This window comes from Bufo gargarizans, chromosome 3, assembly GCF_014858855.1.
Source record: "Bufo gargarizans isolate SCDJY-AF-19 chromosome 3, ASM1485885v1, whole genome shotgun sequence".
NCBI classification, from domain to species: Eukaryota; Metazoa; Chordata; class Amphibia; order Anura; family Bufonidae; genus Bufo; species Bufo gargarizans.
In genome coordinates, this window is record NC_058082.1 from 72,545,059 (window position 1) to 72,572,184 (window position 27,126).

Below are 27,126 nucleotides of genomic sequence, written 5' to 3' on the forward strand. Positions count from 1 at the left end.
GCCGGGTCCCTGGTACCCTGCAGTTGGCTCCTGCCCCCATCCGTCAGCACACACATGACAGAGTCCTCGCCCTGCCCATCACGCGGGGCTCCTGTCCCGGGTGGCACTGCCCTGGGTGCCAGCTCTGACACTGAGATTTGGGGAGGGGGTGCTGCTCCTGTGAGGGGCGGAGTCCCCCCCCCCCTCCCTTTATAATCATCCCCACACCGGGCTGTAGCAATGCATTATCCAGACTGTCCGGGGCAGCCGCCGCTGTACCTACCTGCGCGCACCCTGCCCTCTGCCCTGCTGTGTGTGGAGGAGGGGCTGGCACCCCAACCCATGCCACCCTCCTGAGCTCCTCTTCTTCCTCCGGTAAAGTTGGCTCCCGCTATAGCCGCCGCCTTGGATCCCTCGGCTTACTGCGAGACTCCGGTGTACAATCCGGATCTCTGCCCCAACATGATCGCCGCCCAGGCCAAGCTGGTGTACCACCTGAACAAGTACTACAACGAGAAGTGCCAGGCCAGGAAGGTGGCCATCGCCAAGACCATCCGCGAGGTGTGCAAGGTGGTCTCCGACGTGCTGAAGGAGGTGGAGGTGCAGGAGCCGCGCTTCATCAGCTCCCTCAACGAGATGGACAACCGCTTCGAGGGCCTGGAGGTCATCTCCCCCACCGAGTTCGAGGTGGTCCTCTACCTCAACCAGATGGGGGTCTTCAACTTCGTGGACGACGGCTCCCTGCCGGGCTGCGCCGTGCTGAAGCTGAGCGACGGCCGCAAGAGGAGCATGTCCCTGTGGGTGGAGTTCATCACGGCGTCCGGCTACCTGTCCGCCCGCAAGATCCGCTCCCGCTTCCAGACCCTGGTGGCCCAGGCGGTGGACAAGTGCAGCTACCGGGACGTGGTGAAGATGGTGGCCGACACCAGCGAGGTGAAGCTGAGGATCAGGGACCGCTACGTGGTGCAGATCACCCCGGCCTTCAAGTGCACCGGCATCTGGCCCCGCAGTGCTGCCCACTGGCCCCTGCCGCACATCCCCTGGCCCGGTCCTAACCGGGTGGCCGAGGTCAAGGCGGAGGGCTTCAACCTGCTCTCCAAGGAGTGCCATACCCTGGCCGGCAAGCAGAGCTCGGCCGAGAGCGACGCCTGGGTGCTGCAGTTCGCCGAGGCCGAGAACCGGCTGCAGCTGGGGGGCTGCAGGAAGAAGTGCCTGTCGGTGCTCAAGACCCTGCGGGACCGGCACCTGGAGCTCCCCGGACAGCCCCTCAACAACTACCACATGAAGACTCTGGTCTCCTACGAGTGCGAGAAGCACCCCCGGGAGTCGGACTGGGACGAGTCGTGCCTGGGGGACCGGCTGAACGGCATCCTCCTGCAGCTCATCTCCTGCCTGCAGTGCCGCAGGTGCCCGCACTACTTCCTGCCCACCCTGGACCTCTTCCAGGGCAAGCCCCACTCCGCCCTGGAGAACGCGGCCAAACAGACGTGGAGGCTGGCCCGGGAGATCCTCACCAACCCCAAGAGCCTGGAGAAGCTCTGAGAGGACTACCACCCCCATCATCATCATCATCCACTACCTGGGGAGGGGATATGACTACCACCACCATCCACACTACCTGGATAGCACCCCCAGCCACAGGGGGCTCCACTGGAATTATCCATCCGTTCTTCATTCTAGAAGGATGACGGGAGGAGTACTCCCATTCTCCGCATCTCTGTGACTGTGTGTCAGCTTGTCGTCGTTCTGTGCTCTGGTGTGACCTGTTCTATATTTTTTGGGGGATACTGCAGGACTTGATCTAGATCTGCTCTGGAGATGCCGGGGGATCAGGAAGCTTTTCTTTAATTTTGGAGGCAGAACTCAGAAGTTTACATTTGCTCTTGTTCTCCTGACATTCCGTGAAAATACTTGAAATGTTATTTAAAAAAAAAAATTATTCAAATGAAATTTGTATTATTATTTTTTGGGCTTTTATGATGGCGCTTGGAATTCTATCTATTGGACGATGCACTTGAGATAACACTGGATCCTGACCTCTGTGATGGAGATTTTAATTTAATGACGGTGAAATAAATGGCCTGAAAAGATATTGCTGAGAGTTTTTCATTCATTTGGGTTTGTAAAAATATTTTAAAAAAACAATCTTCTAGCAGATTTTCTAGGATTAATTCATTCGTTTTTTTTCTAGGACTCATTCAGTCTCTCCATCCTTTTATTTTCTATACATTTGTTTCATATTTTATTTTCATTATTATTAATGCTTTGTACTTTTTTAGACTTTTCTTTGATATTTATAAATTTATACATATTATATACATTTGTTTCATATTTTATTTATTTTGTGCTTCGTGCTTTTTTTAGACTATTATTTGATATTTATAATTTTGTACATATATAGATTTGTTTCATATATTTCTTTTTTTGTGCTTCATAATTTTTTTAGACTTATTTAATAATTATAATTTTGTACATATTATATAGATTTGTTTGACATTTCATTTCATTATTATTTGTGCATCCTACTATTTTAGACTTTTATTTGATATTTTATAATTGTGTACATATTAGAGATTTTTTCATATTTTATTTAATTATTTTTTGTGCTTCCTACTTTTTTACACTTTTATTCAATACTTATAATTTTATAAATATTATATAGATTTTTAAGCAGCTATTTGATAGTCTTAGACCTTACATTCACTGCAGTATTTGTTTCCGCCTCCTCCATATCTTTATTTCATCATTTTCCTTCATTGAATTATTACAGTCCTCACCTTCTTTCTACCCTTTTTCCTTCCTTCACATTTTCTACACACTACTGTCAGATATACTGGACGCAGGCAACATCGTTACATAAATCCACAGAATCGTCCCAAAAGAAAAACATAAAAATTCGGCAAATGTCCTATAGAAAACGCTCAAACACAGTATGGACAAATAATAAAACGCTGGTGAAGGAATGTGGAGGAATAGTCTGCAGTATTAACCCTCTAATAGCGGGAAGGATTTAGGCGACTCTCTATAGGTGAGGAGGGTCGGGGTTAGGATTGGGATGAGAAGAATACGCGGGGCCGGAGATTAGATTTCTTCTCACCTCCGGGGGAAAACAAGACGTTTATTCTCAAATCTGATGAATTGATTTCTCCTCATTATTTTACATCATCACAGCTGTAGTATAATGTGTGTATACTGTATACAGGGAGGATAACCTTATACACAGAACACTGGGAATAATCATAGCTGTAGTATAATGTGTGTATACTGTATACAGGGAGGATAACCTTATACACAGAACACTGGGAATAATCACAGCTGTAGTATAATGTGTGTATACTGTATACAGGGAGGATAACCTTATACACAGAACACTGGGAATAATCACAGCTGTAGTATAATGTGTGTATACTGTATACAGGGAGGATAACCTTATACACAGAACACTGGGAATAATCACAGCTGTAGTATAATGTGTGTATACTGTATACAGGGAGGATAACCTTATACACAGAACACTGGGAATAATCACAGCTGTAGTATAATGTGTGTATACTGTATACAGGGAGGATAACCTCATACATATAACACTGGGAATAATCACAGCTGTAGTATAATGTGTGTATACTGTATACAGGGAGGATAACCTCATACATATAACACTGGGAATAATCACAGCTGTAGTATAATGTGTGTATACTGTATATAGGGAGGATAACCTCATACATATAACACTGGGAATAATCACAGCTGTAGTATAATGTGTGTATACTGTATATAGGGAGGATAACCTCATACATATAACACTGGGAATAATCATAGCTGTAGTATAATGTGTGTATACTGTATATAGGGGGGATAACCTCATACATAGAACACTGGGAATAATCACAGCTGTAATATAATGTGTGTATACTGTATATAGGGGGGATAACCTCATACATAGAACACTGGGAATAATCACAGCTGTAATATAATGTGTGTATACTGTATATAGGGGGGATAACCTCATACATAGAACACTGGGAATAATCACAGCTGTAATATAATGTGTGTATACTGTATATAGGGGGGATAACCTCATACATAGAACACTGGGAATAATCACAGCTGTAATATAATGTGTGTATACTGTATATAGGGGGGGATAACCTCATACATAGAACACTGGGAATAATCACAGCTGTAATATAATGTGTGTATACTGTATATAGGGGGGGATAACCTCATACATAGAACACTGGGAATAATCACACCCCATATTATAGAACTGACAATACAGGCCTAATATAAATGTGCAGGATGTCTGTCATATCTATTATCTCATATCTATCGATCTCTCTACTATATCTGTCTAGTATCTCTCTCTCTCTCTCTCTCTCTCTCTCTCTCTCTCTATCATGTAGTTATCTATCTAACATCTATTTATCTAATTGGCTAATATATGTAATTTATCTATCTGTATCTAATATCTATTTTATATATAGATCTCTCGAATATATCTGTTTAATATCTATTGGTCTATCTAATATCTAATATCCATCTATCTAATATCCATCTATCTAATATCTATCTATCTAATAATCTATCTAATATCTATCTATCTATCTAATATCTATCTAATATCTATCTATCTAATATCTATCTATCCATCACCCATGCTTTGCTCACACTCTATTATTTAGCGGTTATTACAGTAACTACTCACTTTGGGATCGATCTTCTTGAAGCTGAGGTCTTCTTCATCCACCTCAAAGTAGATCTCGGTGGTGGTGATGGAGAGGGTGCCCTTGGCCACCACAATGGGTGCGATCAGCTGGGCAGGGGTGCTGAGCACCACAGGACCTGTAACACAGACACACACATCAGCCAGCTCTATGTTACTTGTGATTTATTGTTTTATTATTCATGTTCTGCCACAAACATCACTGTATCATCTACAAGATGCAAAACCAGCAAATAGTTATCTTAGGAAGTCTCTCCTAAAGCTGCACACAGGGAGCACAGGCCTGTATACTGTGTAATATATATATATATACTGGGGGTGAAGACATCAGATAGACAATGCATCAATAATACAATCCTAGTTCTTCAACAAGACCATGCCATCTACAAGGAACTAGATCTGTAGATTTCAATCAGTGCCAGTGATGATGATGGTGGTGGTTGTTCTCAGGCAGCCTGTGTAATGGCCCAGATCTCCAGTCTGAGCTCTTCTCCTAGTCATTTTATGGAGAACCACTGACCACCTTCTACTACAACATGATCAAATACATAAGAAACTACAACTAATCATCATCAGGGGGTGAGAATTATGTTCTTTGAGAATTATTTTATAATATTACAGTGACCAGACATTTACTGTGAGGAGCAGGGAATAGAAGATTTTTACATGTATTATATTTTACAGCAGTTTTCTCACTGTTTATTAGATTAATTCCCCATGGAATATAATAGGGGATACAATGAACCTTTTGCATTTTTTTTTCCTTATGATTTTTTCTAAAGAAACAGTAACATTCAGCCCCATTTCCTCCATGCAGGCTTCCCCCAGCTGACACACATGAGTGCACAGAGTATGGCAGCAGATGGAGATCTCCTCTGTTAGGGCTCATGCACACGACCGGATTTTCTTTCCACATCCGTTCCGTTTTTTAAGAACCTGTATGGAACCATTCATTTCAATGGGTCCGCATAAGAAAAAACGGAAGTTACTCCGTGTGCATTCAGTTTCCGTATGTCTGTATTTCTGCTCCGCCAAAAAATAGAACAGGTCCTATTATTGTCCGCATTACAGACAAGGATAGGACTGTTCTATTAGAGGGAGGCTGTTCTGTTTTGCAAAATACAGAATGCACACGTCATCTGTATTTTTTGCGGACCGCAAAATACATACCGTCGTGTGTATGAGGCCTTAGGCACCATAGTCTCCTCTACACTAGAAGAACTTCTAGTATACAAACAGTATGCAATCTAGTGGTTACCTATCCTTTTTTTTTTTTTTTTACATACAGGTTTGAAGGATGTGCATATATTTCAATACGTATTTTTAAACAAAAAGTATCAGTTTTTGTGCAAGTGTTTTTTTTTTTTTTTAAAGATTGGAAATATATCAAAGGAAGTAGGAAGTATCTGGATAAAAATGGATACATTTAGCAGATGGAAACAAATTGTCTTACGTTTCCATCAGTCTCCCAATCACTACAATGTAAAAGAAAACCCAAAACATACGTTTCTTCATTATTTTTTTTTGCGGGACAGAATAGCGTGGTATACTACATCATCCTATACTGGAAAAAAAAAAAGTACAGAAACGTAAACAATGACAAAGGAGTCAAAAGTATGCACTTTTGAACCGTTTGCCCAATTATAGTCTATGGGTACGTCAGGCCATACGTTTCTACATGTTATTTCAGTTTACAAACGTGTCCGCTTGACGTACAGTAAAAACGTGATGTGAACAGGCCCTTATAGAGGAGGAAACTTTGGTAATATGGCCTCCAATGATAAAATGTAACACATAAAATCAGTTGCATGTCCAGGGACACCATAGGCCTAATAGCAGTCTATACACAGATCCACAATACAGCCACCGAGCAGCTTCAATACAAACTTTTTACATGCATGCTTTTTTTTTCTTTTTCACCCCATGTCTTTCTACTAGATATTCTGTCATGCCATAGCCATATTAATATCCCTTGAAAGTTGTCTGTACAAGCAAGGTGAGCTGCCAGGGCCCAAGCAAAGTTAGTGGAGACCCTCCAGTAACATTTGGTAGAACTCCCTCTCTAGTAGTGTTACAGATGTGTGTACACCAGTCCTATGCTTTGTGCATGGACCTGCTGGAAAAAGTGGAGGCTCTAAGGTGGTGGAAGCTCCTGGACAGTTGCCTTTTTGACTTTCCTTCAATTTGGGCCTGGGTGCAGTGAAGCTGGAGGTATTAGGACGCTTTCATAGACAGGCTTTTGCTGATGATTTCTACTTTTGCATTTTTAGTGGAGTTCTTTTTTGTAAGCACGTTTCTTTGTAGTAAAATGCCAGCTCCAGATGTTAGCTGAAGGTCTATGGGAAATATGAAATGCAGGACACAAAAAATATTTTTTTTAATTTTTTTTTGCCACTGGCATTTTTTTTCCCATTAGGTGACGTTTTTTCTTGCCTTTCTGGCATCTTTTCAAAAGCCAAGCATGCTGGAGCTCTCCGCGTTGTTACAGGCATTTTTACATCACTTTCTCTATAGGAGAAAATGCCATTAAAACAATGTAAGGGTACTTTCACACTTGCGGCACAGGATTCCGGCAGGCAGTTCCGTCGCCGAAACTGCCTTCCGGATCCGTCAAAACGCATGCAAACTGATGGCATTTGTCAGACGGATCAGGATCCTGATCCGTATGACGAATGCATTGAAATGCCGGATCCGTCTCTCCGGTGTCATCAAGAAAATGTATCCGTCAAATTTTTTTTTTCACATTTTTTGCGGTCTGAGCATGCGCAGACCGCAAAGCCGGATCTGTTTTGCTGAAATACTCAGGGCCGGATCCGGCATTAATGCATGTCAATGGCAAAAAATGCTGGATCCGGCATTCCAGCAAGTGTTCCGGAATTTTGGACGGAGATAAAACCGTAGCATGCTGCGGTATTATCTCCGTCCTGAAAAGTCAAAAAGAATGAACTGAAGACATCCTGATGCATCCTGAACAGATTATTCTCCATTCAGAATGCATGGGGATATAACTGATCAGTTCTTTTCCGGATTTGAGCCCCTAGGACGGAACTCAGTGCCGGAAAAGAATAACGCTAGTGTGAAAGTACCCTTAGTGGGCAAACACACTGTTTACATGAAAAAAAAAAGCTGAAAAAAAAATGCCACAAAAACAGCAAAAAATGCAGGTTGCAAAAAAAAAATACCCATGGTTTATCATTCTTGTGTTTTTAATAGGTTATATATAAAAAAAAATAAAGGGACGCCAAAATTCACGCGTGTAAGGATCCCTATGCACACGAATTGGGAAGAGGAAAGTTGTGCAACTGTTACTAATGGGCAAAATCATTTGAAAATTTTATGGCGCAATTGAATCTGGCCAATTATTTGTCACTCTGCCCATGTGCATTGCATTTTGCATTTTTTAACCTAACCCCCTAAGGTCTTTTGTCTTTGCTATGTTAAATGTTCAGTGAGCGATCATGCTCTAGGAATGAACGTGACAGCTCCAGTTCTTAGAGCAGCCTTTTGCTTTACAGCCAGGATCGGAGAAAGCTCCGATCCCAATTGTTAACCCACTGACTGCCACAGTCTGTGACCACAGCATGTTCAAAGGGGATTTCCCCCCTCTCACAGTGTCCCAGTGATCTGACCGGAGACAGAGTGAGCCCTAGAAAGGACCCCAGGACTGTAAATTCAGTAATCCTGCTAATCCACTGTGCCACAGAGACACAACATAATATATTAGCATAAAGGAGTGTTGCTTCGACGTTATAATCATAAAATCATTTTGTAAGATAGTAATTCTTCAATGGGCTTTTACATTTTTTAAAATAAAACTGTAATAAAAAAAGCTTGCAAAAAATATAATAAATAAGTGATAATTTTACATAAAATAAATTTGTGGCATACTTTATGTAAAAAAAAAAACCTCCACTAACATTAGGTATCCACACAACTGAAATCACCTGAACAAGTCATTTAACAAGCTATTCAGTGTGAAATATGTACAATGAAGTAAAAAAGTTATGTAAAAAAAATCACTTATTTTAGATTTGCAGTGAAAAGAAAATGTATATAAATTACAAACTAAATTATATGTAGTTTTAAAATGCAATTACTCCCACATAAAACTAGGGATTGTACGGCGATGTCAATGAAAAAATAAACGTGGAGAGGCAAAAACCGAAAAAAAAAAATAGCTGGTCATTAAGGGTTTAAATAAGCATTTGACCTGCCAGTTCAGTCTGGCATGTTACCGATGATACATTATGTACGATCTGATATGATTGATCTGCCACATTCTTGTATAGGCCCAGTTAAGTTGGCATCAAATGTCTGCATGTCACCAATGCACAGGTCGGTATGTATTTTGTATTCCGCACATCCGCACACTATGCATACAGGCTGTGTGCAGGACACATTTAGCCGCTGTTGTAGTCACCGATGCAGAAGCAGCTCCCTGGACGGGTCAGTACAGCATCTCCACATCCTGAGGGGAATAAAAGCAACACCGGAGGAGTCCGCGGAGCAGCGCTGCACATTTCTACCTCCTGTACAGACTAGTGACAGGACCACATTTCCATAGAGAGAGAGCTGCTCGTACAAGACCAACAGTGGATGGGTGATGAGTACCACATATTAAAAGTAGTATAAAATCATCATGTCATGGGATATATCACCATTGTAGAATGACTAATAATAACAGCCATCGGATTATACAGAGTCTCATGTACACTGAGGAATGAGCTGATAATAGCTTGGCGCTTTCAGGCTGAGCGTCACATGGATGTGTGAGCAGATAATACTCAAGATGAGCCATTTACTGCCATGAATAGCTACCCGAGTGTAAGGGCGGCTTCGCACTCGCGTTCGGGAATTCCTTTATAACAGAATTATAACGAAATTATAGGACAGAATGCAAAACAGAAGCCCAGTGTGCGCCCAGTTGCCGTATTGCAGACCGCATTACACGGGATCCGTTCCGTGGGCATTCCACATCACGGATGCAGACCTATTCACTTCAATGGGTCCGCAAATCCGGAGATGCGGAATGGTACGGAACGGAACATTACAGAAGCACTACAGAGTGCTTTTTGCGGAATGGGCAGATCGCGGACCCATTAAAGTAAATAAGTGCTCGATCCGCTGCGGCTGCCCCACGGTCGGTGTTCGTGCATTGCGGGTCTCAGCACAGCCACGGGGCGCACACTTTCGTGTGCAGGAGGCCTTTGAGACATTCCGTTTTGCTCCATCCTAATACATGTCTATGGGGCACATAACGGTTTTGTTTGTTTCCGTTATACACAACGGAAAAAATAGTCCTGTCCTGTTTTGCATTCCTTCCTAGAATTCCGTTATAACGCAACCTATAACGGAGTTCCCGAATGCAAGCGTGAACTCACTTGGACTGGGTGAACTAAAGTGTTTAAACCGGTTTTTAGTAAAAAAATAAATAAAAATAAATGCTGTGTTACTACTGAAAATGTGTCAGTTTTGGAGGCTTTTGCGCCTTGTTCACCTTTTTAGATTTTTAGACTAATTCAGAAGTTATGTAACTTTTGTGCCTGAAGTTTACGCAAACACAGTCTAATTTCTACTCCACTCTAGGGCTGGCGTACTTTTCTTCGTCTGTTTGGAGCTGTGAAGTGCGACTTATTTTTTTGCATTAAAAGTCGCACTTTCCGGGAGACATGCAAATTTTCTCCGCAAAGATGCAACTTTTTCCATGCGCAAATAAATGTGTCCTGTCTAAGGCTGGGTTCACACCTGAGCATTTTACAGCGCGTTCCTACGCGCTGTAAAACGCACAACAGGCAAGAACCAATGATTCCCTATGGGAATGGTTCTCACCTGGGCGTTTTACAGCGCGTACGATCGCGCTGTAAAACGCCCGACGCTCAAACAAGTGCTTGAGCTTTTTTTTGGGCGTTTGTCGCGCGTTCCCGCACATAGATATTCGGGAACGCGCGACAATGTGTGCACCCCTGTCTCTGTATGCGCGATTGTAAACGCCCGTACAATCGCGCATACAGAGCGCTCGTTTCAGAACGCTCAGGTCTGAACCCAGCGTAAGTGAATATGAACCTGTCTAACCGAAAAACAACCAGCAGGGGTCAGACTAATAAAACTACACATAGTCTAATTTGTGAACTGATGTGCGACTTTTACACCAAAAAAAAAAACTGGCGAGCTTGATAAATGTGGCCCACTGTGCTGTGTACAACCCCCCCTATCCAACCTCAGAGGGCACCAAGATATCACGTCGGGCACACACTAGTTAAAGCATTCCAGCCGTGGATACTCTGTGTTGTTTCTGGAAGGGGCGAGTGATTCAGTTTAGCTGGTGCCAATCACATGTAGACACAGGCAATAGCCACCCTCCTCTAAAGCCTGTTTCCAGCACAGATGGCCAGGTGCAGCCTGCACGAAGCCTACTGCATTAACCCCTCCAGGCACATTAGTAACCCGCGCTGTGACCGCATCACACCATTAGCTTATACAGAGCCCGCTCCGGGGTGTCTCAGCCAACTCTAGAACAGCTGTACGAAGCTCGATACCTGGACGTTATTTAAATCTAGCCACAAAAAAACATCTTTACGGCAAATGCTGTAAAGCTGAATACAGTCTATTGTCTGTCATTGGGGATTTAAAGATGGTGGGACAAGGAGTGCAGCGATCAATGGGATTACAGACAGGAAATACGTCCCCTCCATGATCATTACTTATCTAATCTATGTCCACTTGTGGGCGTCCACGCTGTGAGGGATATTAGCACCTCCATTTATATACCTTGTACCTTTAGTGCTCACGCATTTCATTAATGTCAACTCCGGAGGGACAGACCTAGAAATCCCATTATTAATTTCACAATGCAGTGGTGGTATTACTGTATGTCCATGACAAGGTAGAGGAGAAGAAGGTGGTGGCTATTACAATATCTCCCTGAAATTACATGACTCTGGTAAAGCATGTCTGAGGAGGGAGGACGTCTTGTCGCAGTCAAAAGGAGCACACAAACCCCTCGGAGAATGTGAAGTTAATCCACTCCAGCTATAGAGAGAGGATTATGTGGTAATCCCCACTGGGAGATGCTCTGCTCTCCTCACATCCCATATTATAATGTTTACCTAAGGTACCATCAGACGATTAGTGCACCTTAAGGAGCATTTTACTATCAGAAAAAATATCATTTTACTTCTGGGTCGCGGCCAAATGAAACTTTTTGAATGTAGACTGAAATGTAACACTTCTGCTACATTTCAGTCAGCAAGAAGGCATTTAATGCTCCAAAATCTGGTGGTAATGAGATTTTAGTAAGATTACAGGCCACGTCACACAGGCCGAGGATCCTAGCAGAATTGTTACCGTCTAGAGACGTGGTGGCCAGTTACTGCAGTCAATGCAAGCGGGCCATTAGCACATTACAGCAGATGTATTCTGGAGACATACGGAACACACGACAATTCACTGTGGATACCCGGCTTGTGTGACATGCCCCTTTAAGAGTTGACCCAGTAAGCCCACATACCATCCAACTTCTGGGACAGTCCAGCGTTTCGACTTTTACTCTGAGGACAATTCAGGTCATGTTGATGCCAAAGTATTGCATATGTACTCATACAGTACAACCAGTAGTGTGGGTCAACATCTGACTGAAGATGAAAGCCTGGTAAAGGGGTTGCCCAACGAGTATTTTCTAAAAAATTTTAACTAGCACCTGCATCTGAATACTTTTGTGTCTGAATGTTCTTTTTTCAGAGTATTCACTTAACATTTTGTGACAATATGCCAAAGTGACAATAGTAAATGTGCCCCATTGCATTGAAAACAGCAAGGTTTGCATATACGGCTAGTAAAAATATCTTTCCTTATATAACCAGGCAAGTTTTCCGCTCACTGATCTCTTCCGCTCCAAATACCACAATGTATTCTTCATTTTATGGTCATGTGGGATCTTGTAAACCTTGGGCAGCTGATCAAGCTGGTATCTGAGCCCATGATGAGTCGAGCTCTTACCGGTACTGTCACTTGGTAAAGTGGAACGATCCGATACACAAATAATCTGACAATCTCTTTTCCATTTGACTGGGGGGGGACGTAAAACATTTTAATTGCTCTGGATACCATTGATATAACATGTCACACAAGGCTGCTGTGTTAGATCGAGGGTGAGGAAGGTGTTAGAAGATGCTCTACAGTTTCTTGGTAACAAATTAACACCTCACAAAAAAATAAATAAAAATTCTCTACCTGAAATTACAAGTTTTTTTTTTTCTTTACACTTCCAGTTGGAAAACTTCTATTAAGCCTTGAAAAATGATATGTGTCGCAGTGCCTTCATTACTTGCATGTCCAACACTGCATTCAAATCAGTCCCACAAGGACAAGTTCACTTTATCATTTAGCTATAATGGCCTGCACTCAGTGCGCTGCCTGTGCCGTGCATAGTGCGCCCTGCGCTGATGAATGGCAGGAGAAGTCTAAGGCATACTGGTACACCATAGTTTTTTTCCAGGGTGCGGGTGCCCACAGAGAGGGCTCTGAGTGACGCCTCTGGCACCCGTGCCATTGGTTCTCCACCACTAGGCTAGATAGTCCATATCAATATCCTGGAAAACCCTTTAAAGAGCATCTGCCAAGCAGGATCAACCCTACTAAACCAAGTGTAATGCCTGGTAGGGCTGATCCTGACGGCTAAAAGCATATCCTTATTGTGCAAATCCATTACATCATTCTGTAGCAAATTGTTTTATTTTAAAGCAAATGATGGCTTCCGTACACTGAGAGGCACGCCATAGCCCCTCTTTGCAGCTTAGCTCCTCCACTTTTAGGCTAGGGCAACATGGCGACACCTGTCGCGGTGATCCCATAAAAAATGAACGGGGTCGCCCAGCAGTTGCAAGAAATCCAGCTGTGTTGGATTTCTTGCGACTGCCGCGGTGATCCCATTCGATTCTATGGGATCATAGCTACTCAGAGATCCTGGCCACGACCAGCGTCGCCGTGTAGCCCTAGCCTCAAGCTCTGGCCCTCCCCTCTTATGTGATTGTCCAGGCCAGATGTTCTTACTCCTTGCCTTGTAATCTCACATCGTCATTTGGGTGCATGTGTAGTACGCCTACTTCAGCTCCTCTCACTGTACAGATGCTTACTGAGCAGCGCCCAGTTGTGGTGCACACACAGAGACGCTGAAACTGGAGTATTGAAACTCCGCTTCCATTCACTTGATTGAGAGCTGAGTTGCAGTACCCAGGCATGGCCACTAAACAGTGTGTGGCGCTATCTGCATCCAGTTGCATACACTGTATAGGTTCCAGCGGCGCGGCTACCCAACATAGCTGATCAGTGAGGGTACTGGGTGCTGGACTTTCATCTATCTGATATCAATGCCCTTTCTGGAGAATAGGTCATCAATATCTGTAACCTGGAGAACCCCATCAATTTGCAACTTTATTATGCCATGGAAGTGGTGTAAAGGGTTTGAAAAATCTCCCACACTGTCTACACAAGGGGCCAGCAACCATCGATACTCCAGCTACTCTGAAACTACAACTCTCAGCATGCACAGTTACTTGGCTTTTCTTGTAACTCGTACAGAAGTAAAAGGAGGATTCTGGGAGTTGTAGTTTCGGCACAGGTGAATTGCCAGAGGCTGGTCTACACCGACCACCAGTTTGACAAGTGTACAGGATATTTACCCATTTTTCCAGGTTTGCCTCATCTCTCTTTTCTTTATGCTCCAGCGAAGACGCAGTAGCACAGACATGCGACCGTTGCATTGGCTGAATGGGATCAGCATCAGTACCAGGCACTATCCTAACAGTAGGCCATCAATGTGTTTTCTCCAAAAACCTTGTATATTCTCTGTATGGTTTGTGCATACGGTTTTATATTCCATACCAACAACTGACAATTTAACCAATTCACACAAACATCAGATATGTTAGAAGATTTATGAGCATCTGTCATTTAGGAAACTGGTTAGTGAGACAGCAGTGGTAACTAGGTGTAATAATCGAGACTGAGATCAGGGCGGGGAGTTTAGTACTTCTGGATCTGATTGACGATTTGTATAGAATATGAGTAGGGTAATAATTACTACAATACTACGCAACTTGCCTCTCGATGTAAAAAGTCTGGGGACGAAAGGAACTAAAACTGAAACAGAAATAAGTATGAAATCAACCTTCTGCTTCTTACTTGGGTAAAGCCAGTGGTTTCAATTTTAGATGATGGACTAAAATCAGAACAAAAGACGGGCTCTCTCAATACACCTGTCAGGTAAGTGACCCAGAAGACAACTCTAAAGGCTCATGTACACGGCCGTTGCTTGTTCTGTGCATTGGGGACTGCAACTTGCGTTCCCCAAAGCCTGGGCAACATCCGTGTGGCTGCCGCAGACGGATGCAGACACATTCAACCTGAATGGGTCCGTGAATCGTCTGCACCACAAAAAAATAGAACATGTCTCCATAGTGCTTCTGTGGGGTTCTGTGCCTCCGCTCTACATCAAACCTTCCGGATTGCAATCCGTGATGCGGTGCACAAACATCCAGTGTCTGCATATTGTGGGCCCACTGTTTGCGGGCCGCAATACGGGCAAAGCCGAGCAACGGCCGTGTGCATGAGCCCTAAGTGAAAGATGTGTGAACCTTAAATAAGAGGCTGCCCTTGTATAAAATAATATTTCCCTCCTTTGTAGGTGAATATCGTCAGTGCTGTAAAGAGTTTTAAAGGTCATTTAAAGGTAACCAGAAACCATGAAAATGCAGTGTAATCTGCAGGCAGCAGGTTATAGAGCAGGAGGAGCTGAGCAGATCGATATATAGGTATATGGGATAAAAGACTCAGTATAACATGTGTGTTATTCATTTGAATCTCTGCTCATTTTCAGTTTTGAAGTCCAGGAGGCGGTCCTATCAGTGATTGACAGCTCTCTCTGTATACATAGTCATAGAGGGAAGGCTGTCAATCACTGATAGGACCGCCTCCTGGACTTCAAAACTGAAAATGAGCAGAGATTCAAATGAATAACACACATGTTATACTGAGTCTTTTATCCCATATACCTGTATATCGATCTGCTCAGCTCCTCCTGCTCTATAACATGCTGCTTGCAGATTGTGCTGCATTTTCATGGTGACAGGTTCCCTTTAAAGAAATCAGATCTATCCATATGGTATTTAATATGTATCTCATAATAGTATGGCTGGGGAAACCTTTTTTTTGGGAACCACTGAACTGTTGTGGAAACTACCTAAACTTCAGTCGATAAGAGCACTTTAGGGACATAAGCAAAAAGAGGGGAACCTTTGTCCCCCCCGCCCCAGCATGACTGCGGAGTACTGATGGATTGCTATGGCAGCTTGAGCCGTCAGCGCTGCCAAAAAATAGTGAATGAAATGAATGGGGACAAAGCTGTAATACCAGACTCCAAAAGCAGACATGTTTTTCAAATCTTACAGAATATCTTTCAAGGGGTTGTCCCATCACAACAAGTCATCTCCGCCACACCCACTATTCTTCGGATAAGGGGTAAGTTGTCATGAAAAAAAAACCTTTAATGATATTCTTTATCTCTGTTGATTAAGCCATTGACTAATCTGTCACTTGTTCAGAACAGAAGCATTTGGCAAACTGAATGTGTATAAGAAGGTTGAAAGGAATAGCTGTCGCCTGAATGCGTCCCGACAGCTAGTGAAGGTCAATATAACCAATGTATGGTCGACGGTCGACCATTATCTTTAAACGCTATGAACACCTTCAGGGCAATTGTCAGCCATTTTTGAGATACAGAAGTTAAAAATCAGTCTGTTTGCAGGGTATCACTTCTTAGTCCTGTCAGCTGACGGCTCATGTTTATCACTGGTCTCCTGACCTCTGCAAACAGACTGATTTTTAACCCCTGTACCTCTATAACAGCTGGACATATTTAATAAAGACCAATGGAAAAATGATGGGTAAAATGCTATCATAAAAAACATAAATGGCATAGCCTTTAAGTATTTGCTGATGTTTTAAGATGATCAAACACTTCAGATGACATTGGGCAGATTTCTGTCTCCCAGTTATCAAATGGGATTCTCCCAATAGTCTGCATTTTTGGATGGGTCAAACAGTACGATATGACTATGGAGGAGTGGGATGAGATGAATTTATAGGAAGTACTGGTGATGGAGGTGGTCTGCTGGCACCAGTACACACTAAATTGTAATACAATCTAACATGATAGGATTTACAAACATGAATATGTACGGTAGATGAAATATTGGGGGACCATTTGTTTTAGTACGCCCTGGATATTTGAGTTTAGGTCAAAGAATGAAAGATTGAAAATTAAATGAAAAAAAAAAAAAAAAAAAAAAGTGTGTGACTTTATAGTCCACTCCAGATGTTACTATCAGAGGGGTGGTCTACCTGCAAGGTTGTCGATTTCCTTTTCCTGAAGAAGGCTAACAGCGTCATCATCCCCTTCCAGCATTAGCTCAGTTTCTGCATTTTGATTTACCGCAGCCTGGCTTCGGAAAGTTTTCTTTGATTTCATGACATCTTCTTCTGTGCCTATAACACAAAGGTTTTATAAATCAACATATAAGACGTTATATGCAATGGATATACAGTATTCTGAGCATCAGAGACATATTTACGAGCATCAGGTTCAGTGACTTAGCCAAATCTATTAGAAATCCCAGACAACCAGAACTGCACATCACTTCCACCGTGACACTGGATAAGACGTAAACCTTACAGATTCTTTACGCTCGCTGTCCATATGTCCACTATAAAACTGTTTCAATCACGTATCATTTCTATCGCTTTAGTGATCTCTCATTAAAGAAGACCGGGGTTTGTTTTCCAGATGTATGAAATGTACATTTACCTAAATGGAAGGCCTGACGGGAATCTTTTATGAATTAGGGTCTCATTAATCAATATAAGAGGCATAGGAGGAATGAGGTCTCCCAAGGGCGGGCTCATTACATGGCTTGTAAAGGCTGTCCTCCCACTATATTACTTTAACACTCCACAAATCAAGAGCAAGTTATGGAGAGGAACTGCTTGGTCAATGAGCTGAATGTCAAAACCAACATACATTTTGATGCGGATAAAAATAAAAAGTATATTAGAACATTATCCTACTGTATTCCATGATTTTGGTTCTTTTTGTTGTTTTATTCTTGTTGTTTTATGTCATCACTGTAGCTACTATTGACAAATAATGTATAATATATAAATCTCTCAACTATCACACAAACACATACAGAAAGTGATCCAAACATACACTACAAAATCTTTTTAATCCAATGTACATTCCAAATGCCGCTGCTGAGAATTTCAGGAACTTTCTCAAGCGATGGCGTGTTCATCCTAAAGGATACTGATACCAATGAGGATATGCAGAACGTCCTTGATTTAATAGACTCGAAGGCAGAAAAACAAGGCAATGTTTTGTTCCAGGAAGTCATACGTAAATCATCCATCTTCATTAATTCATAATACACTGTATGAACTGCGCTCAGACGAAAGCGCCACATAGCCAGACAGATTCAATCAGCCCACAGAAAGAAATCATTTAAATACCGTGATAGATAATTTCCACCCGTGTTAAAAAAGAGCAGAGGACATGAGAAATATCATGAATAAATATATATATATATACACATACATACACACACACACAAAGTTCTGGTCGCACACTGAAGAGATGTAATAAATAGTTACATGACATTGACACAATTTTCTATCATGCTTGTACAACATTTATAGGAAATTAATACATATAGCCACAGAAGACATCTATGGCATCTTAAGGAAGAACATACAAATGCCATGATGACCCCCAATGTTGTAGTTCTGATACTATAGACTAGGGATATTCAACCTGCGGCCCTCCAGCTGTTGCAAAACTACAACTCCCAGCATGCCCTAATAGCTGTAGGTTGGGCAACCCTGCTATAGAGGGTCTATAGCATCCCTGCTATAGACCTTCTGTGCAGGGGTAAGAAACTTTTTTTTTTTTTTTTTTTTTTTTTTCCCAACCTATGTTTTTACATGCCACAAAGGATACATTCAAGTAGGTTCTGTTCACATCCCATCAGAGCCTATGTGGGAGGTATTTATATGTATTTTCTTATACAGTGACAAGTGTGTTCCACTGGGTAAGAAAAAAATAAAAATATACAGTTCCCCAGATGGAGGCCAAAAGAGCGTCCTTTTGGCCTCTTTTGGGTTGTATGCATTGGCTGCCCCTTTTTCTTTTTACTGCAGGGAAGCAAAATAGACTGTGGCCAATGAGCAACTTATGCCAGAGCCTAACACTCATAGCACATCCATGTTGTAGCTAGTGTGAGGCCTGGGAGGTACGGAGCCAGAGAGAGCACTCTAAGCTGGCAAATAATGCACTCATATAGCGCTACTATATTCCACAGCGCTTTACAGACATTAGCATCCAACTGTCCCCAATGGGGCTCACAATCTAGGTTCCCTGTCAGTATGTCTTTGGAGTGTGAGAGGAAACCGGAGAACCCGGAGGAAATCCACGCAAACATGGGGAGAAAATACAAACTCCATGCAGATGTTGTCCTTGGTCGGATTCGAACCTAGGACCTAGGGGTGGGCGGTATAGGCGATATGCGATATACATTTGTGCCACGATATGGATTTTGTGCATATCGCCGGACTGCGATATGACCACAGAGCGGCAGTTCCGATCGGAGTCCCAGCAGTGTAATGCTGGGGCTCCTATCGGTTACCATGGCAGCCAGGACGCTACTGAAGTCCTGGCTGCCATGGTATGTCAGTGAGCAGCATTATACTTGCGTGCGCCGTGGCCGCCGGTCGCTCCTTCTGCTGTCTGTGCGGCGCATTGTTAATGCTTATAGCTCACGTGCGCCGTGGCCGCTCCTTCTCATAGGTCTGTGCGGCGCATTGCTAATGCTATAAGCATTAGCAATGCGCCGCACAGACAGAAGGAGCGCCTGGCGGCCACGGTGCCGTGGCCGCTCCTTCTTTTGTCTGTGCGGCGCATTGCTAATGCTTATAGCTCACGTGCGCCGTGGCCGCTGCTTCTTCTCATAGGTCTGTGCGGCGCATTGCTAATGCTATAATTATTAGCAATGCGCCGCACAGACAGAAGAAGGAGCGCCTGGCGGCCACGGCGCACGTGAGTATGATGCTGCTCACTGACATACCATGGCAGCCAAGACTTCAGTAGCGTCCTGGCTGCCATGGTAACCGATCGGAGCCCCAGCATTACACTGCTGGGACTCTGATCGGAACTGCTGCTGCCACCAATGATGTGGGGGGGAAGGGGGCCCTGCCACCAATGATTAATACTGGGGAGGGGGGGGCGCACTGCCCACTGCCACCAATGATGGGGGGGGGGACCCTGTGGCCACTGCCACCAATGATTAATACTGGGGAGAGAGGGGGGGTGGGTTTGAGTTACCAGAGGGGGCTGATAAGAGGGAGAGGCTAGGGGGTACATGAGAGGCTGGGGGGCTCATCAGAGGCTGGGGGGCACATGAGAGGCTGGGGGGCACATGAGAGGCTGGGGGGCACATGAGAGGCTGGGGGGCACATGAGAGGCTGGGGGGCACATGAGAGACTGGGGGGCACATGAGAGACTGGGGGGCACATGAGAGACTGAAGGGCACATGAGAGACTGGGGGGCACATGAGAGACTGGGGGGCACAGGAGAGACTGGGGGGCACAGGAGAGACTGGGGGGCACAGGAGAGACTCGGGGGCACAGGAGAGACTCGGGGGCACAGGAGAGACTCGGGGGCACAGGAGAGACTCGGGGGCACAGGAGAGACTCGGGGGCACAGGAGAGACTCGGGGGCACAGGAGAGACTCGGGGGCACAGGAGAGACTCGGGGGCACAGGAGAGACTCGGGGGCACATGAGAGACTCGGGGGCACATGAGAGACTCGGGGGCACATGAGAGACTCGGGGGCACATGAGAGACTCGGGGGCACATGAGAGACTCGGGGGCACATGAGAGACTCGGGGGCACATGAGAGACTCGGGGGCACATGAGAGACTCGGGGGCACATGAGAGACTCGGGGGCACATGAGAGACTCGGGGGCACATGAGAGACTCGGGGGCACATGAGAGACTCGGGGGCACATGAGAGACTCGGGGGCACATGAGAGACTGGGGGGCACATGAGAGACTGGGGGGCACATGAGAGACTGGGGGCACATGAGAGACTGGGGGGCACATGAGGCTGATCAGAGGCTGGGGGGCTGATCAGAGGCTGGGGGCTGATCAGAGGCTGGGGGGCACATGAGGCTGGGGGGCTGATCAGAGGCTGGGGGGCACATGAGAGGCTGGCTGCCATGGTCAGCTCCCTGCTGTTGTGTGCACCAAGCACAGGGCAGCAGGGAGAGTGTAAAGTCCTATTCACCCTAATAGAGCTCTATTAGGGTGAATATGACAAGGGTTCCAGCCCTTAAGGGGGCTAATAGTTAATAAAAAAAAAAAAAGCCAAATATAGAAAACAATATATTGCGATATGTATCGCATATCGCACATGCTTAAAATTATATCACAATATAGATTTTAGGCCATATCGCCCACCCCTACTAGGACCCCAGCGCTGCAAGGCACCAATGAGAACTCTGGCAGTATATATCAGTCTACAGGATTTTCTGCATATTACTAAAGCAAACAATCTTGGAGAAACCTTGGAAAGACAGGGTATACACTTTCTCAAGAGCTCTTCCATTTTTAGGCTGGGTATCAACTGAGCTACAAAAATGTGCGTGGAGATGTATACGTCCTCAAAGATTTGGAACCATATAACTACAAGGACGTTGATAGGGACAAAATAATAAATATTTTATTGGGTATAATTAGGAATGTGCATACAAGGTGTATGACCTAAAAACATATCATAGGCAGAGGAGTGTACATCACATAAGGCCCAACAATGTAATAGTTAGTGAGGTGGGTGACACCACTAACAATGGCACTCAATGGAGGTACAGTCCCGTGACGAAGCACAAAGTACAGTGCTGGGCAACACAAAGTGCCACAGTCTTACAACTGGATAATGATACAGTGACCCCAGGGGACGGCGGCAAATTTGCAATGCACTAGGGACTGGGTATCAACTGAGGGGCAGAGCTTAATAACATTGTGCTACTACAGGTAAAGCAGAGGGAAAGACGGCTCCTGCTTCTGCCCATTGTCTTAAAGAAAAAATCTCTTTGTGTCCCAGGAGATCAGCCATGTCCCCTCCTCCTCCTCACCGGCTTTATGTTTTTCTCAGTTTTAATTGCAACATGAGACAAATTAGAATGAAATGAAGGGGAGAAATTAAAGAAAAAATTGGTGGCACTTATTAAAAAATATAATCGTTTTAGAAATATTGACTAAACCCTTATGAAAAGGGACATATCTGGTGATAACTGAGTCTGTGGAAGAGTCTCAGTACCTCTGAGCTCTGTGGATTTTTAGATGCTCGATTTAATTGTAAGAACCCTCACTTCTCCTAATAAGAAGAAAAACAGAAGAATTGGCAAGTTCACCACCCAGACTTGGCACGGATACTGGCACATCTATTAATAAATTACAGGCTAAGGAATTCTGTGTAACAACAATTAGGGCTTTAATTAAACAGTAAGCACGCCCGTGATACAACGGACGGCTCTTAGTACATGCAAGATGCCATTTGGGTTGCTTTCTCAACCACGCTAGATCACTGATAAGGCAATGTATGTATAAAAGCCAGCTTTCATCTCCAGAAAAGGCTGGCAGGATGGAAAGTTAACCTCATCACAGTGTTACCTAAATGTACTGACAGGAAATTCTAATGTTTCCAAACATCTGGAAATCTGCTTCAATGGAACTTCTCTTTTTTTTTTTTTTCCCCCTTTTGAAAGATGCTATTCCTAGCGGTATATTGAAAGTTCAACACATCAATATGACCATTTTAGACAACTCCTTCCAAGTACAGTACAATGATGGCAATGATTTCAAGATGTGAGGATGTTCTGGAGGATACGTGTTTGTGAAATGAACACCTCAGTTTTCGGTAAATGTATGCGATTATACGTCTCCCTTTGTGAAGCAGCACTCTGTGTAATCTATAAAAGGCAGGAGAAGTCAACAGAACAGTGTCGACGACATGCTCTCCAGGATAACACCGCAAGTGATGACATTAATGTGCAGCCATCTTCCAGACCTACTTTGGTGACTATTCTGCGAGAACATGTCAGGGTTAAAGAAGGTGAAACTTCAGGTGGAATTGCTTAGTAGAGATCCCTGATTGGTGGCAGCTAATTAATAATAATGAATGAAGATCTCCCTTCTAGAAGATGTACAAGGACAGACAAATAAGGAAAACGAGGGAAATTTATGATGACGTTTAAGGTAGAAAAACAGGGTGCAGCTCAGAGAAGATATAAAATGTGCCAAATTCAATGAATTTATGAAGTCAATGGAAGAGGCAGCATAAAGAAGAGGTGTACACCATGTGTAGGCATTGCGCGTGCCCATACAGTGGAGGTGATTGCTGCATGTAAATACAGCTCTCCCCCCAACTGACGAGCAGGCTATTACCGGGAACTAACAGTCCCTTCCCAATAATTGCCTGCTTCTCGGCATGTTTAAATGCACCTCTAGACTGGGTGAGGATACATCAGTTGTGTCTGGCCAGTGGATAGAGGATATATGTATGTGTGCACAGGTCCGGTGTCAATAGACTGATAGCGCTGCATGCAGCAAGCACTGTTTGACATCTGGCATTGCAACTGATGTACCAAATGAACATGAAGGATTTCATAGAAATGAACTCAGTCCTAGCTTCAGTTTCCCGCAAACGTCTGGATAGCCAGACATATGTGAAGGAACCTGTACTCATTTTTTTTATAGTTTTCGTCAGGAATTGCATATGGCATTCCAGATTATTCTATATTACACTGCTGTTTCTAAGCATAAGTCCTACATTACTGATCCTTGAAGAAATATTCCTAATTTAGTAGACATTCCTTAGCCAATGTGCATGTATGCTACGTATTATCGAAGGGAAGGCTCAGCAATAATGTGACCAACAAGACATCTTTAGCAGTTTCATACCCTGATAAAGATTGGAACAGGGGAAAAAATATAAATGGGGGGAAAGAGCCATTCATAGAAATATTAGCAACGGGTTAAAATTTAACTAGTCTGGCTGACGAATGGGTGCCATCATTCTCCTCGTCAAAAGGGTAACAGAGCTGATTGGATGGAGACACAATAAACTGGCAAGTGGAATGGTAACACCCTAATATATAAAGCCGAGTGTATGTGTGTGTGTGTATGTATGTCCGCTAAAGGAACCCGTACCATTGCATTTACAATCACGAAATTGGGCACACAGGTACATCAGGTGTCCGGGAAGGTTTTAGAGCAGGTCTCAGCTCTCTAGGACGTTGCGTTCCCGAGATATTCCCCCAAAAAATGCATTAGCCAATAGAAGCTTGGTCAGGATAATTTCTATTGCAGTAAAGCCATGGCCTAATAGCACTTAGTACCTTATTTCAAGATGTGCCTTTGTTCTAGCAATAGATGTTTTTATCCTCTGAAAATCCAGTTTATTTGGTATGCAAATGAGCCAGTAAGGTGCCCAGAGGGGCGTAACTCTTGCAGGAAGGAGCCCAGACACGCCCCCTGCCACAATGTGTCCACCCTCAAAAGACTTAAAACCCCGCCCCCAGGGCCCACTAAGCCACGCCCCTAATCGGGTTAGGTCACGCCCCTACCACTCCTGAGCCGACGGGGATTGAAAAAATTAAGGTAAAAATCAACTTCTGTCAGCTGCAGGGGTGGGAGGGAGGGTGACTTTCTCCCTGCAGCTTACACTTAGACAGCACAGTGATGCTGTCTTAGAGTGAGCTGTCCAAAACAACACGCCCCCGAGCCGATGAGTCCATGCCCCCTCCCACTCCTCAGCTGACAGATTGAAAAAATGAAGTTAAAAATCAACTTCTAGGTCCCGCTAAGCCACACCCAAATCTGGTTAGGTTACGGCCCCTCCCACTCCTGAGCCGACAGGGATTAAAAAAAAAAAGGAAGGTAAAAATCAACTTCTGTCAGCTGCAGGGGACGGTGACTTTCTCCCTGCAGATCACACTCAGACAGTACAGTGCTGCTGTCTTAGAGTGAGCTGTTCAAAAGGACACGCCCCCAATCCTGTAAAGGCCACTGTTAAGGGGGCAGGCCCCTGTGGAGGTCACTGTCAAGGGGGTGGTATGCTGTGAAAGTCACTGTTAAAGGAGAAGGCTGCTGTAAAGGTCAAAGTTAAGGGGGTGGGCTGCTGTGGAGGTCCAATTTTAAGGGACGGGGCACTGTGGGGGTCACTGTTTTGGGGGGGGGGGGTGCTGTAGATGTCACTGTTATTAGTGGATAGTGTTGATATCTTTTAACTACACATACAAACATTAAATGAAATAGATTAAACATACCCGAGCAAAGGCGAGTCCATCAGCTAGTGTATATATATGAGAAAGGCTCAATTTTAGAGCTGAAACGTCGCCACAAATTCTGCTCAGCTAATTACTGGCTGAAGTAATGACCCACAACAACCAGTGAATGACTAAAGGGTATATTAGACGGACAGATTTTCTGCCCGATAATTGCTAACGTGCGTTCCTATGAACACTCATTAACTTTCATCTGGCAGTCTAATACTGCCTCTAAATACCCGATAAAAGATCTGGATTTGCCGGCACATCACTGTCCTGCATGGGGGTGAACTATGGCATAGTGATTACTCCTCCCCATTTTGCGGAGGACATCGCTGCATGTAATAGCAGTGGTGTCCGCCGGGAGGGAACGCTTCCCTCCCGACAATCGCTAGCAGCATTGGGGTGTCCATTCACAACCATTTTTGTCTGTGCTGGAACATCAGCAGGACCCAGGCACCGTTAGAACAGCAATGGTAGGGAATCGGCAAGGTGAATATAAGCTCGTTTGTTGGCCATGGACAGAAATGCCTGTTGAGATTTCAAGCATTACATTAGGTTATGTGAAAGAAGGCGGTCTGCAAAGCTATTAAGCAGAAGTCAATATGTAATATAGACCCCTGTTAATGTAACAAGATGTGAAGTGTTGGATAAACAGGGACACGGCGTTGCATGAGAAGAAGTATAAAACCAAACAAGACTAGTTTCAAGTTAAGGTAACATTTCCATCCTTCCCCTCCGCAGTGAAATACTATCTGTCCCTGGGGTTGAGCTGCAGTCATCTCCTGCAGAGTGCGAGTTAAGAACTAACCGAATGAGGCCAGATGAAGACAACTTCGAAAAACTACTGCTCCAGCGAGATGACAGCAATAGATAAAAGGGTCTGCTCCACCGCTACTTCAGCTGTTTCAGCTGTGGTTCTGCAGACAATTAGTCTTATTACATACAGAAATATAAATCTCAGGCTCTGTATAGTATATTCTTAGATGTAAAATCAGGCACACATCGAGTGACTTGAACTTGTCCCCTGAGCTTGGCTCTTAAAGCTATCAGTATCTCTGAAGGTTGTGATATTTGTTAATATGTGCTAATCTATGTATAAGGCAATCTTCCTTGAATGGACTGCTCCTCTAGAAGGCCATTTCAGGAGCAATTCTGGATGTTTCGTCATAGAGGTTTTATTGTATAATTTTCGTATCGTACATGTACAAAAGTCCATCTGACAGCTGATGTTCTTCCATAACTTGGCCTACCATAAGACCTCAAGTGCCGACATGCATGTATCACATGTAGACTTCAATGGTGCTTTACTAGACATTCCTTTGCCTCCGGTTTCATACAGAGGTTTACAAAGCTGCAGGGACTCCTTGTAACACCCTATGGTGTTCAGCGCTATGTCATTTATCGAACCGTGGGATGCTTCTAGAGAAGACTATTTCCCTACATATGGCAACAAACAAAGCTCAGAGACACAGGGACGCTACACTACGGCCTCCTGCATATGGTATAGCTCTGTGAAATGCATGAGATCTTCAGCTGATCAATAAAGAGCACTGGTCAGCTTTGTTGGTTTTAGTAAATACTTACATTTCGCATGACCTAACAAATCTAGAACATCCTTTCTGTGTTGTGAGGTTCCTCCATAAAAAAAATTATGTCAAAGGGGTGTGTGTTGGGCACTGGCAGCACTGACTGGGGAGAGTCAGTGTGAAGACAAATGTTATACTACGAAAAATACTATTATTTCCTATAACAGACTTGTCAGGAGAGATGACAGGACCTCTTGAAGGTAATAAGATACTGCTTAAAAACTGTGGAATGGAAAAAAATATTTGATATGAGTGTGCGTACGCCATGCATTGTTTTTTAATTTGCTTTATTCACAGTAGTTTTTGCTGCCCTTTGAGCTATTGAGGCAGACTGTGATTCCACTATGAGGGTACATTTTGGTCCCATTGCCTTTACTCCTCGTCTGCAGGATTTGCAACTGCA

At 43.9% G+C, this 27,126-nt stretch overlaps 2 protein-coding genes across 12 annotated transcripts in view; one reads left to right on the forward strand and one right to left on the reverse strand.

The window, feature by feature from the left end:
• Nucleotides 1–27,126, reverse strand: part of NBEA (neurobeachin) — a 580,876-nt gene that overhangs the window by 152,803 nt on the left and 400,947 nt on the right. For all 11 annotated transcript variants that reach the window (XM_044287233.1, XM_044287230.1, XM_044287232.1 and 8 more), the window contains 2 exons: nucleotides 17,099–17,242; nucleotides 4,685–4,821 (listed from right to left, as the gene is read on the reverse strand). In XM_044287233.1, coding sequence (XP_044143168.1) covers nucleotides 4,685–4,821; nucleotides 17,099–17,242 — 281 coding nt within the window. The remainder of the gene's footprint in view (nucleotides 1–4,684; nucleotides 4,822–17,098; nucleotides 17,243–27,126) is intronic.
• Nucleotides 228–2,071, forward strand: MAB21L1 (mab-21 like 1). Its single transcript, XM_044287235.1, has one exon. It carries the CDS (start codon nucleotides 442–444, stop codon nucleotides 1,519–1,521), a length of 1,080 nt encoding a protein of 359 aa, XP_044143170.1. The 5' UTR covers nucleotides 228–441; the 3' UTR covers nucleotides 1,522–2,071.